This window comes from Pipra filicauda, unplaced genomic scaffold (assembly GCF_003945595.2).
Source record: "Pipra filicauda isolate LSUMZ 115617 unplaced genomic scaffold, ASM394559v2 scaffold48_size3843733_pilon, whole genome shotgun sequence".
Lineage (NCBI taxonomy): Eukaryota > Metazoa > Chordata > Aves > Passeriformes > Pipridae > Pipra > Pipra filicauda.
The window spans coordinates 314691-328769 of NW_024104631.1; the positions used below are offsets into that span (position 1 = coordinate 314691).

The window sequence follows — 14079 nt, forward strand, 5'->3', positions numbered from 1 at the left end:
CTTGTTAATATTGAAAAGTAAGTTGTCGGTATGTGGTTTTTTAATGTATGACTGCTGCAGATTTAAAAGAAAAAAAAGAAAAAGAAGAAAAGGGGGATATAATAAGGCAGAAAGTTGTTTTAACAATAAATAAAATTGTGCTTGCCAGTTTTATCTAAAGAATGATTTGTTATTCTGATTGTGGTTGTTAATCGTTAACAGTGATTATATGGATTTTTACCCTAAGATCGGTTGGTAGCTTTTCTTTCCCAGAGCCTCTTTAGATATGAGCTGCCTTCTCTGGCATCTCAGCTGAAACTCTTTGGGTCTAGTGACAGTAATTTGAAGTTGCATCTGTAGGTTATGAGAAGGCCACAGGACTCTGAATTACCGATGCAAGTGTTTCTGAAATCCCTTGCAACTTCAGCTGTTTGTCTGACAACCCAGGATTTCAGGCATCCTCAAGCTGAGACCTCCTTACAAACCCACTGTGTAGTACGTAGGTAATTGAAAATATAATCTTTGTTCCAAGCACGCTTGGACAGCGAGGGAGAATCAGTATTAGCGGCCTAACTAGTATGAACCCAACAGGCAGGGTTGCTAGAAGTTGATCTTAGCTTGTCCCTAGAGATTGAGGAGCAGGGAAGAAAGTCTCCAGCCTGCCACTTCATTGGCCTCAAAGTGCATTGAAGCTACTCCTTGTGATTATTGCTTTTATTTTATGAGCCTGAGGTTAGTGAAGAAAATCGGATGGGTTAATGACATGTCAAATATACGTCTTCCCCCTTGTCAGGCCCCACAGGGCACTACCAATAGATGCACTGGGAAAGATTTGAGCTTTCTTTTTTTTTTTTTTAAGGTTTTTTGTTGGGTTGGGGGTGGATGTGTTTTTTTTGTTTACTGTCTTTTGTTGTTTATTTGTTGTTTTGGTTTGTTTGGGTTTTTTGTACGATTCAGATGTTATTTAAATGAACCCAGCTAATGTGTGAAGCATGCAAAGAATGGAGTGCCATTGCATGCTTCATGGTGCGGGAAGATGCTGGGAGCTTTCTCTCACACTCTGTTGGTCTTGGAGCCGAGGAACCTTACGTTTATACTAGCTTCTCACCTTTCACTCAAGTTAAATACTGAAGCATAGCCATCTAAGCAGTAGGGCAAGAAGGAGAAGTTGGCATGTTATTGGCAACCTAGGTCTGCTAATAACAAACAGAGGTCTACTAGTAACAAACCCCATCCAGTGTTTGCTATATTCTGATGCTACACTTATTTTCTCATCTCTGTATCTTTGGAATATTTTTTTTATATATTTATAATACTAAAGATGGCACTTGGAATTTGTTGTTTATGTAACTTCACTGCTTATGTTTTATTCAGCTTGTAAAGACATTGACAGAAGAGTTTGGTTTTGTTAGAGAAAACCTTTCTTTTCAATTCTTCTTGACTGTGTTCTACTTAACTCCTGTGTATCTTTCTGATTTCAAGAAAGGTACCCTCATGTGAACACCCAGAAAAATCAGTGACATTTGATTAAAGAAAAATTCAATTGTAAAATTAAGTCTACAAATCACTGAGTGGGGAAGATTGCAAAATTGGTTTAACATCGGAAACACATTGAATTTTTTATTTTTATTTTTAAATTGGAACAGTGAACTTAATAGTAGCGTGAGAAAAATAAATGGCAGTAAGATATATGCTATAAAATAGCATTTTTAAAAATAGTGTAGTCTAAAAGCAGAAATTATACTTATTAATTTGATTCACTTTAATGGAACTATAAGGCTAAGTGCAACGACATCTCTTCCAAATAATATTTCAACAAGTAGTGAACATATTTATGGAATCCATTTATTGTGTATCAGTCTACATTTTATTTGTCTACTTCTTTCTGATGTGGCTTCCAAAGTAAGGGTTTTCTTCTCATGTATTTATGTTTCAGTTTGGAAGCCCACCCCTAGCTAAAGCTTTTGCATTTCAGTTATAAATCTCCAGTGTAGAGAATGAGAATATATTTTCACTTTTTTACCTAGGAATTTTGTCCTTCCTCTGAGAACAGTCTTTCCCCTCATATGAAGCAGTGTGTGCTAGGTATGCACAGAAGTTGAGAACTGCAGAGTAGAGTGTAGGTTCAGATTATTTCTGGTAACAAAACATACATTTTGTTTTCTTGTCTTTATGGTACTTTTACCAACTATGTAATATAATAAAAGCTTTATTGTTGTATTACATTTGGAGATAGTCTGAATTTGGCTGTGATTATTTGTATATTTTGAAAAATATCCACCTAGATTTAAGATTATTCCTTTTTGTGTAGTGCAGTCTCTTTTCCTTTTTTTTTTTTAATACAATCTACCAATTAATTTTGGTATATAGACTCAAGTCTGTATGCCAGAATTGTTTTGCCTTTAATAGTTTTATGTGCAAGTAGATGGGAGGAATATCACAATGATATGATTGGGTGTGTTAGCATAAAGGGTAGTGAAGATACCAGAATTACAGCTATCAGTTTGCTTTTTCCTCTCTTTTGCTTTTTCCCCCCTAGAGTTTAAGAAAGGAAGAAGGAAATAAAAAATGAGAGAAACTGTTTTCATTTATTCATTTAGCTACTTGAGAAACTGATAATTAATGGATAAATTTGTTCAAGTTTCTTCTGAGTTGACCAGAATCAATCTTTGTCCTCAAACTAAGTGACCCTCTTTCCTGAGATGGACTTTACTCCATGTGTTTTTGTGTGGTGTGATGTGAGCCACTTCATGTCTGGATGAACAGGAGTCCTGTCCAGAGAAACGGAGTGGTAAACAGCAGAACTCCTCCTTTCTCCTCTTCATATCGAAGACTTTTCTGTGCCCAAGGTGGGGATGGCTGCTGTTGACCGTAGTTAGGCAAAGCCTTCACCTGCAAGCGTTCAGGTGAACCTCCCTAGTTGTTGCAGGAACAGTCAACCTCTATTCAGCTGCCATGACAAGTTTAGCAGGGCAAGAGGGCTGTAATAGTTCATTTTAATTGTCTTACTAATTTAAGGCTTTTACAATGACACCTTTTGGGAAGGGAAATGCTAAGACAGTATTTCTGGCACTAGGCTAGCTGCTCCCTTCGGCAGTAAGGCCATGGATGAGGAATCAGACGCAACTGCAAAAAGGGAGTAAGTTGCACCTTTTATTTCCGAGGAGGAAATTGGTGTGTCAGTTTCTTATGGAAACTCTTCATGATTAAGTTAGTGGCCAAAGTAGCAGGTGTTCAAGAAGGTGGCAAATGGTAGTTCAGTTCCAAAACTTGTTACAGCACTGCTAGGTAAATGCCATCGCTCTGTTCAGAAATGGTGCTGAAGCTGAGGGATGCTTGTGTTGCTGCTTTAAAATGTAACCACAGCATAGTCATGAAACAGCCCAGGTACTGGAGATAACATTGGAGAAGTGATTGTTTTCATCAGACTGTCCCTTATGAAACCATGTCTTCTCTTTTAGGTGTAGTAAAATACTACTTTTTAATTGTTTTTGGTAAGAGTACAGCAAGACCAGTTTTGTCAGATGAATCTATTATGGCTGCATTTCAGTGATGGGGTATGACCAGTTTGAATATACTATTCCCCTCACTCCAAACATAGTGGAACACAAGTGCTGTACTGTGTAATGGAAATTCCTCTGCTGTTCACATTGGGTAGATCTGAATTTGAAATTAGCACGTCAGTCAGTTCATTGCTTTGCTGCGATACAAACTCGTCTTGTTATTCCCTCTCTTCATTTTGCGTATGTCAAACTAAAGCCACTCCTGATGTGGCAGCTTTGAGACTAAGTAAGTGGGCAGTTTTTGGCTCAATTACGGCAATTAGTGTTCAGTCATACTGCATGTTTAAACCCAAGCTTTGACATGTCAACCTTTTGCTCCATCCTAAAGTAGGGCTATTTTTGCTCAGAGAAATGAGTGATTATATTTTGTCATTATAACAGAAAGCTTAATAAGCTAACTGAGCATAGTACCTAGAGAGATGTTGTTCTCCAGGTTGACTTTTTTTAACAAATAACAAGTCTGGAATCAGGGAAGAAGGGAGAAGAGGAAGGAAAGTATGTGTGTGAACTTGATATGGGCTATTATACTGTCATGCCTCAAACAAGCAATTTTGTGCCCTTTCTTCTTTCTAGCAATGCCACGTGGGCAGCATTGATGCATGTCCCTGCTTCTGATAGGAGTAAAGATTTGGATGTGAGAAAACAGTAAAGATGTTGCTCTGTAAAATCTATTTGAAACCTGACACTTTGCAAACTCAGCAGCAACAGAAAACTTGTCTGTAGAATACTTATCTCCTACCTTATTTATATTGATGCTACAAGTGATAGTGGCATGACTGACTGTAAACCTGTGTAGATATAAGAAGCGCTATAAACAATTCAACATCTTAAATGTGCAGCATGGCAGTCCTCCTAAATGGAGGTGCACCAGCCCGTTTGTGATGTGGATAGTTGGAAGCGAGTGGCCAAAGATGAGAGGTAGACTTAAATCTTAACTTTGAGCAAACGCCTGCTAGTTTGGCTCAGTAATGTTCTGTACTTGACAGTGCTCCATGAGAAGAAATGCGGCTTTAGCATTTTGTAAATGAATGTGTTTATAAGAAAGGAAGAAAATCTCTTTCCGGGCAGATGTCTTATATTAATCTCTTAACTTGTGGTGTCTGTCTTTCAGCATTTCTTAAGTGTGGTTTAACAATGAACTTTAATTTGTGGATTTTTTGATGTACGCTTCTGTGTGCATTGTTCGGCTTTTGTATGGGTTATCCAATACTGGATGTACTCACTCATCTTCTCTTACACATTGCAAGGAACTGTTAACCAGTTCCATTTGTGTCCTTCGTAATTAGATTACTCACAGAAGACCATTAATAAGCACACATTACAACATACATTAGGGTAGTAGAGATGTAATACAGATACGCTGGGGAGGGGAAGATTCCCCCTGCCTCTGCTTTGACCTAGGACAGTTAAACAAGAATGTGTGCAGAAAAACTTGAAGCTGAACACTGCATTGCTGTTAGTCACTGTATTTCTTAGCTTCCTTTGCCACCCACTGCCCCAGTCCTCTTTCCTCTATTATTCTGATCTTCTGTAATTTTATCTCAAGATTGTATTTGAAGTCTTCTGCTAGATTGTTAAGTGTACAAAATCCCTGAGACTATCCTTTTGAGACTGAGTGGCACAGGTAAAGGCTGTAGCCTTGGTGTGATTGTTAAATGAGTTCAATCTTTTTTCGTGGTTGACTTGAAAATTTGAAAGGTTACATTTTGGTGTTTCTCCAGGAGCTTAATTATTTTGACTTAATATGCCCTTAGTCTTTACTACTAGTTTTGTACTTACCTAAATACTGGAAAAGAAATAATTCTAAAAGCCTCAGAGTCCACTACTTGGAGCACTCTTTGTATTTGCAGTTAACTTTGAGGAAGATGTGGGACAGCTGTTCCCCTGTAGAAACACCCCAAATTTCAAGGCAGTATATCTGTGGCCTAAATCTACAGTTGTCTTCAAGATAAATGTGAGATTGTGTGTTTCAGTTCTAGGATTAAGGTTTTTAGGCCCCTTCTCTCAAAATAGAAGAATGTGAAGGTGCGGTATTTAAAACATACTTCTTTTTTTTTTTTTTCTGGCTAGCAGCCCTTACTAATATCATCTAGCTTACCCTAGCCTCCTTTTTAGTTTACAGTTCTCCCTTTAGAGATAGATTAGTCATTGTTTCTGTACAGTAGCATTTTTTCCCCTGCAGCACTAATTTGATTGCAAGATTTACTTAAGCCTCCATCTCTGTTCCAAACTTCTTCTGCCTCCAGCGTGGCACAGGGTGTTCAAAATCTGTGATAACTCTGGCAGTGATATTTCCATTTTTTTTTTCTTCTACCATGGTTGCACCAAAATACCAATAGAGAGTACAGCATTCCCTTGCTTGCTGCAAACATGTAAATGTTATGTGTGTTCACAACCTATCTTTGGGGCTCAACAACCCTCATTGAAATACGATAGGAAGGTGCTGGTTACATTTTCACACTGAGTTTTGGTCAGTGACACAAGTTTGATTTAGACGATGCTAAAGGTGTGTGCAAGTTGATTGCAGTAGCTACTAGGGATTTTTAAGTCTTTGTTGTTAAAACTCTTTAAGCTTTTCATGCTTGGTGCATTTTCTGTGTATGTTTTCTGGTTGGAGGACAAAGTTCTCTGAGGTAAGAATGTGCTAGGGTGATGCAGAGGCTATGGATGCACAGGCACATGCTGTTGGAGATTACTTTCATGTGGAATAGCAGGACTCGTAGGTGCAGTTTTGCTTCCATTGCCAAGTTATATAAAAGCCTGCTCATGCAAATAAAGGACTTGAGCCTTAATGAAGGGAAAATTAAGTCCAAATAAAATGTCCTGGTATAAACTGTGCCAGAAAAGAAACTTCCTCCCGTCTGTGAGAATCTAACACAGATCTTTTCATTCATCCTTTTACTTGCCTTTAGGCATACCTCCCAGTGGTTGTCAGGCAACCATAATAATGTTACTGAACACGCAGGCTGGCTAATTGGATTGTCCCCTTCTTGGGATTTTTGTTCAAATGGTTTTGGTCATTTTTAATAAGGCAAACACATGCAAGTTGCTTTGTTGGCTGATGTGATAAACCAAGGGGCTTTTAAGAGTTCTGTGGCATGTCAAGGACAGAATTTTGACACCTTTGCAAGCTTTGATATTGCACTTAATCAAGAGCATAAGAATTTGCCTCTACAGAAGCTTTGCTAAATTCTGTTTTAATTCAGCACATTTCCCAGTTGTATTCAAACCAGTCTATTCTAATGAGAACTTTTGGTTGAAAGGCAAACTTGACTGGACCTGAGCAGCACTACAAAAATTTAATGTTCAAATAGGCTGAGAATTTCCTGCACCTTGTAGCCTGCATCACAATGGTAGTTTTACTAGCGAAAATTGCATTCAGAAAAACAGCAATGCTTTAGTACAGGGTGAGATGCCACAGAAGTGGCATATATCATAAGAACAGCAAGGGTTTTGTTCTTTGTTACACTCACTGGAAAATATATTTAATGTGTTGTTCAGGAGGGCCTGTTTCTCTATGCCAGCTTGATGTGAGTAAGAACATTTCTTACAAGGGGTGTTGAACTTGAGTGTCTAGTAGTTTCCCTGGTTATTCTAAGCATATAAGCTAAAAATTCATGTGATTTGCATTTATATAACCAAACTTGCCTTGTAGTAATTATTGCAAGGCAACTACTTACTTGTTTCCTTTTATTTTTTCTTATCTCCTTTTAGATTCACAAAGTTGAAGAGCCTTAACCTTTCCAATAATAATTTAGGAGACTTCCCACTGGCAGTCTGCAGTATCCCAACTCTGACTGAACTCAACGTGTCCTGCAATGCCCTCAGAAGCATTCCAGCAGTTGTAGGCGAGATGCACAAGCAAGTACTCTCTTAAAACCTAACATACACAGCCTGATAATAAAAGCAACAAGCAGTTTCATGACTCTACATACTCTTGCTATGAGAAACAGTTTAAACTTACTGGGTTTTCTCACAGCAGACTGGCTTGTAGATCCATATGGAAGCAGTTGTGGATGGAGGGAAAGCACTCTTTGTGCTTCGAAGCTCTTCCAGTCCTCAGCATTTGACACAAGGGTCACTTTCATGGTGAAGAAAATCTTTAAACTTCATTGCTTATGTGCTTCAGCTGTGATACAAGTTGCAGTTCTGGGGGTGTTTGAAGATACAACTGTCTAACACAGCCTACATTTCACAGTTGCCAAAGCTTTTAATTATTTGGTAGATATCTTCTGTAGCAGATGTGAAAGCATTATTCTTTAATGTTTTTCTTTCTGCTGCCCTTTTTTATATTGTATGTCACTGTAACTGCATCAGATTTGTGTGTTTATAGGAAGGAAATGTGATTTAACAGGTGATTTAACTTTCTTAAATGTGATTTAACTTTCTTCACTCTCCCTTCCCCTCCCCCACTTCTAATAGCTTGCAGACATTTTTGCTGGATGGCAACTTTCTCCAGTCCCTTCCTGATGAATTGGAGCATATGCATCAGCTCAGCTACGTGAGTCTGTCCTTCAATGAGTTCACTGACATTCCAGGGGTTCTGGAGAAGCTCACTGCCATGGATAAGCTTTGTATGTCAGGAAACTGCATGGATACCCTGAACCTACAGGTGTTGAAAAGGATGCCTCATATAAAACATGTGGATCTAAGGTAGGTATTAGGAAAAGGGGAAGAATAAGTAAGCCTGAATTATTTATGTTGAAATGGCTTCTCCTTGGCTGTCAGAATAGCCCCTGGGTATGAATCTCTTGTGTTAGTTCACTGAACCATGTTTCTGGTGGTGTTATGTAACTTGCAGCACTTGCCATGACTTAGCACTCTTCTCTGAGGAAGTGGAAGCATTTAGGGGGGTCAGAAGGTAGGAGGATGAGTTTTGGGGGAAATCATGTTTGCACCAAAAGCTCAAAAAAACCAGAACCTGGAACATTGGTGATTCCTGCAGTTCTTGTTGCTGCAGTGTTAATATAATATAGATGATAGTCCCTAACCCAAAAAGCTTCTATCTGAAAGATGAAGCTACTCTGGAAGTACAACTGTTACACAGAGGGCAACTCTTCAAAAGCAAGAACAACAGCAGAACTGTAGATATTTATCCTTATCCTTGCTCATCTTATCCTCAACTGGCTTAGTGGACAAACGGAAGTTAGTATACTGATTTTAGTGTTCTGTTCAGAGCTGGGAATTTGAACTCTTTGGAGTGCTCTGCAGTCTCAAACATTGTTGGGTTATAGATAATCTCATTCAGGTGTAACTTGCTGAGTATTGACAGTGTCAATGCACTGCGGTGAAGATGTGATTAAAATCTGTTCTCTTTATCTGACAGACCCACTTGTCTTGGGTTTTTGCTTTGTTTTCATTCAACACCCATTTTTAGGTCTCTGACTTTGCTCGCTGTGAAATGTGAAGAGGCGAGAAGCAAATGTATGGGAATTCATAAATCTCAATTTGGCCTTTCAGTAAGGCAAGAGTCTCCAATATGTGCAGGCTTTTCCAGCACATACTCATGACAGAGCAGCAGGAACTGTAGAGGTTTTGTTCTTTTCCAAGCTATTGGGCACAAATAACAGACAGATCATCTTTTATTTTTATAGACACAGTAACAATAATACTTAGTTTCTTGCAGAACTTTTCATAAGTAGTTTTCAAAGTAGTTTAGAAAGGAGCCTGGTGTCATCATTCCTTTGTCATGATGGATAAAGCAACAGAGTGGATCCATCCTATTTTCGAATACCATAACAAGGGGGAAAATATTAAAAATCAACCTTGATCAGAACCTGAAGGTATGCTAGTTTAATCCAGTGCAGCTGATTTATTTTAGAGTGAGCATTGGTTTGTCAGCAGGAACCTGCCACATAACTACAGTTAATCTTTTTTTTTTTGTCTGCAAGATTGAATTCAATTAGGAGATTGGAGGCCGATGAAGTAGATTTTCTGCATCACGTGACCCAACTAGATCTGAGAGACAACAGACTTGGGGAGCTGGATGCAACAGTTTTTAACAATGTTGAAGTATTACACTGTGAAAGGAATCAACTGGTAACCCTCAAAATCAGTGGATATTTTCTCAAAGCACTGTATGCTTCCTCGAATGGTGAGTGCATTTTCAGGGCAGCTGTGGTGTTGTCATCTGACTTCTGTTTTCATACCTAGTTCTCTCTGGGATGCTTGTGGAGTGCAGTGCACATAATCAGGACGCTCTTGACATTACCCTGGATAAAAGGGTTTCACATGTACTGTGTCATGCTACTGGCAATTCTGGGCTTCAGAAGTGACTTTCTTTTTTCTGGGCTACTGATTTTGAGATCTGAAAACTGTGAAAACCTTACAATTTGGGCTGAAATTCTTCTCTGTGTCAGTAGGGAGGGTACTTCAGTGGGTCACTTGTTTTGGTTTATTATTGTGTTGCTTTACGAAGGCCAATAAGAAATTAACTGCTTCTCCCTGCATTGAGAAAGTTTGAACAAGTGGCCGTTTGTGAGACAAACCGAAACAATGTATATTTTTTGCTACTACTTCTTGCTCCCTACTCTGGGCAGAAAGCTACAAAATCCATGAGTAACTTCATTTGTATTTGATAATAAAAATAATGCCAGGTGAATAACTCCTGTGTTTCATTTATTGCATCTGTTTGATCTGTCTCTGGAAACTGCTATTACTTAAAATACTCAGTTTGCACTACCATTTTTATTGCTTGGAGTAGTTCGGTATGGAATAAAGAAAATGCAAGCTCAGAGAGCTATGAATTTGATGAACAGTCTGAACTGCCTTTAAAAGGCTGTCATCTTAGTGATATCCAAGCCTATGCCTTCATTAAGTATTCATGCCAGGATCTTTGTAGCTAAGAAAAGTTAACGTAATCTAAGCATGTGCCGCTCAATGTGGGCTGAGAATCCAAGTCATCCCATATCTTGCAATGAACTGCCTATTTGGTCTTCCTGTTTCTCCTGGTTATCCTCTCTTTGCACTCTCATCCACCTTGTTTTAGTCTCATTTTCCAAAGAAACTGTGATGCTGGGTACAGTTTCATTTTAGTGCATTTTTCTGTCGGCTTAAATAAATGTCTGGCTTTTTTTTTTTTTAACCTTAATACTAAGTATTAGCTACCTAAAACTTAGGTTATGAACTGTATTTTGATTGCTTCAGTAGTAAAATTGCTAGCAGTAGTCAAGGTGCTATGAAAGGTCCATAAGGCTGCCTGCAACTGGGAATTCCACAGGCATGCGAAGGCTCATGTAATGTGTTGAAAAATACTCTGGATCTTGCCATGACCTAGAGGATTCTGTGGTATCCTGTAACTTGCTGTTCCAGAGTGGGGAGTTTTCCTTCCCGTGTCTGTACCACTAGTGACCAGTGAAAAAAAGGAGAGCAGATTTGTGAGTGACTCTTCTGGGCAGAGGGCAGCAGAGGTGAAGTTACAGCTCTGTGATAAAAATGGAAAAATGAGAATTTGCCATTAAACTTTTAAAATCCTCCAGTTTCCTCTTTTCTGATCAGTTATACAGTTTCTGTCATAGCAAGTACAATGTACTAGAGCAAATGTACTAAGACCTAATAAAGAAACAGAACTGGGTTCACAGGGGTCCAGACTTCAGAAATTTTTTAGATTATTGACTTGCTCTGAAATGTCTCGGTGTTAGCTCTTAAAGTAATTCTTATGGAACAGTCATTTAGGTGCAAATCTTTATCACTGCTTTTGTTATTATATGTATTTTTTTCCCCTAGAACTTGTTCACCTTGATGTGTATCCAGTTCCTAATTGCCTGGCTTATATGGATATTTCTAGGTAAGACTATGTTTTTTCTTGGATGCGTGAAATATACATCAAAGGCTCTTATGGAACAATGACATTCATTGGTATCTTACTGGGTGGGAGTGGGGGCAGGAATTGGACCTTGGGATATGAAAAGACTGATTTTCAGAGTTAGAACATAGAGCATGGGCTCCTTTTCTACTGGTCAGTTCTTTCCTTTATAGATTCCTCCCTCTTTTTTTTTTTTTCTGCCAAAGGCAAAATGTGCCTTTATAGTTAGAGCAAAAGAGTTTCCGTGATTTAAAGATTTCCTGTCTTACAGAGTTATAAGACGATGATTCAAAGGTACACCAATCTGAGACATGTGCAGGAGTTACTTTCTGGATATGTCTGTATCGTAAGCCCAGCGTAGGTGATGGTTTGATAGTTTACTCATCAGTTTGGCAGCTCCTGCAGCTCCTCGTTGTTCTCCGCAGCCCTAGCTGCTACAGAGGTGTCTGCAGTTGCCATTTGAAGGAATACGTAAATTTCATCTTAATGAGGAAGGTGGGATAAGGGAAGAAATGGAAAAGGGGGTGTTTTAGTTTGTTTTACAATTTCAGGACTGAATCAGGAAAACATTTATACATGTGCTTAATGGCTGTCTTATTTAAGAAATTACTCATCTACATTTGAAGTGATAATCTCATTCATTAAAAAACCTACTTAAAGCACTCAAACTATTGCGGATGATCATAACAATTAGTGAGTTAACCTGGGGTAGTGGCCATCAACTTCAAAGTTCCGTCAACCCTGAGTTACCCACATTGTGCACCTAAATGTAGCACAGTGGTGTGACTAAATAAGTAATCTGTTGAAAAGCGATCTGTTGTAAAGCTGTGTTCTCCATTTACGTTTGTAAGTGAAGTTGGTATAGAATGCGTGATTTTGATCACAAACCTCTTTTTGTTCTTCATTTCAGTGATGGCGTTGTAACTAAACGACTAGAGTGTCTTTAGCTTTTTGGCTTGCTTGGAATTTGGGAAATCTGCTTGAGAATAGAAAGGAAGCTATCAGAGAAGAGAGATTGGCTTGCTATTGCATATTTTAGTTAAAGACTATTGCAGGAATAAACTAAAGGATACAAGTACATGATTGATTTATGTTCATGCTTTGTAAGCCTCCTTGTCCTGAACTTCAGGTCTGAGAGCGCCTGACTATTATTTGATGCCCAGTTTTGCTTCTGTGTATGCTGACTGAAATAGTGGTTATGTGAAGGCATATGCACACAATCTCCTCCATGTATCTACTAATTTTTGTCTTTATAAGGCAGGATACAGGAGTGCCCCAGGTTGCCTATCTGTGTGTTTTCACTGCAATATTTAGAAAAACTTGCCCCAAGGACGTTAATTTTCAGAAGGGTTAGTTTCTGTGAAGATAAATGCAAGAAGAGCAAAACAGTTGGCTTTAAAAATACACCAAAAAATTTGCTCTTTTTAGTGAGATAGCTAAAGAACGGTAGAGTGGATTTGGGGATTAAATTTATGAGAGATCAAAGAGGTGCGTTTTGACTGTGTAGGGTGTGAATATCTTAGAAATTTTCTTCTCCGTGGAGAGACTTCATTTTTGATACTCTGATTCTCTTAATGCTTCCATGATAATTCGGAAGCAGTTTTTTCCATTTTCTTAGTGACTGCACATGTAGGGAGATAATGCTGTTAGTTTTCTTGCCCCTCTCACTCAGGACTTGACTGCACAGAAGGAGGGATGATACAATGTCATAGGAAACATGCTTTGTAGCAGATTTGTTTCCTGCAGGTATCTGTATCTCCATTGAGGCTCTATACTTAATAGCCTTTACATCTCGATTATCATTTAGTTACACCTCTTTGTGTTCTTTATTCATAGAAATCACCTGGAAAACCTGCCTGAGTGGGTGTGTGACAGCAGGAAACTGGAAGTGTTGGATGTTGGCCACAATCAGATACGTGAGCTGCCTGCCCGGTAAGTCTTCCACAATGTGGAACAGGATAAGCAATTCAGAAATAATTGCTGATTCAGTGTTTAGCTTGTTCCACTGACTGTCAGGGCTGTTTCATCTTTTGTTTGATTTTATTTTTACCTTGCGGGGTGTCGTCATGCCTCAAGCTTCCACCCAGCCTTTTTTCTTTTACTTTCATGCAGAGAAAGTAGTGCCTTTGAACTTCAAGTGGAAGTTTTGAAGCTGTTCATGTGGCTGTTCAGGCAGAAAAGCCCTTCATTTTTAATATCGAATATTAAATATTTACAGCTGTAGCTTTTCATGACAGTTTAGAGATCCAGAACTTGTAACTTAGTTTCAGTGATATCTCGAGACTCCAGTTCACAGCCATGTTTGAGTGAAAAAGGGTTTAGGGAAGTTGAAGCCATATCAAGCAAGTAAACTCCTGTGAGTAGAGCAATTGCCTCCACTGCAAAGATGATCTCTTTTCCAGGAGTCTAAACTTAAAATTGATAAATACAAATGATAGAAAAGAAGTGAACAGGAAGCAAAATAGGAGTTTGGTTTAAATAATGAATGGGTCTTACTAATTTTTTTTCTAGAGAGACCTGTTCCAGGTGAGTATAATGGTCAGGTGCGGTGTTGAGAATTTTTAAATTCCTGCCTTGACTGGAAGAGAGCTGTCGTTCTTGAGTGTTCATACACTTCAAAAGAAAAGTTGTGAAAGAGAGAGAACATACTAGCTGGGCACAAGGGATGAAAGTACATTGGGATATGCAGAGCCACTGAAGATGGTAGGCAGCTAGTATGTCATGAGCTATTAA

General features: G+C 38.7%; 1 protein-coding gene across 1 annotated transcript in view; it reads left to right on the forward strand.

Annotated features, from left to right (window-relative positions):
- The window catches only part of PHLPP1 (PH domain and leucine rich repeat protein phosphatase 1), a 133944-nt gene that overhangs the window by 91279 nt on the left and 28586 nt on the right, over window positions 1–14079 (forward strand). The window contains exons 5-9 of the mRNA XM_027727938.2: window positions 7257–7403; window positions 7965–8195; window positions 9434–9636; window positions 11268–11328; window positions 13183–13278. Coding sequence (XP_027583739.1) covers window positions 7257–7403; window positions 7965–8195; window positions 9434–9636; window positions 11268–11328; window positions 13183–13278 — 738 coding nt within the window. The remainder of the gene's footprint in view (window positions 1–7256; window positions 7404–7964; window positions 8196–9433; window positions 9637–11267; window positions 11329–13182; window positions 13279–14079) is intronic.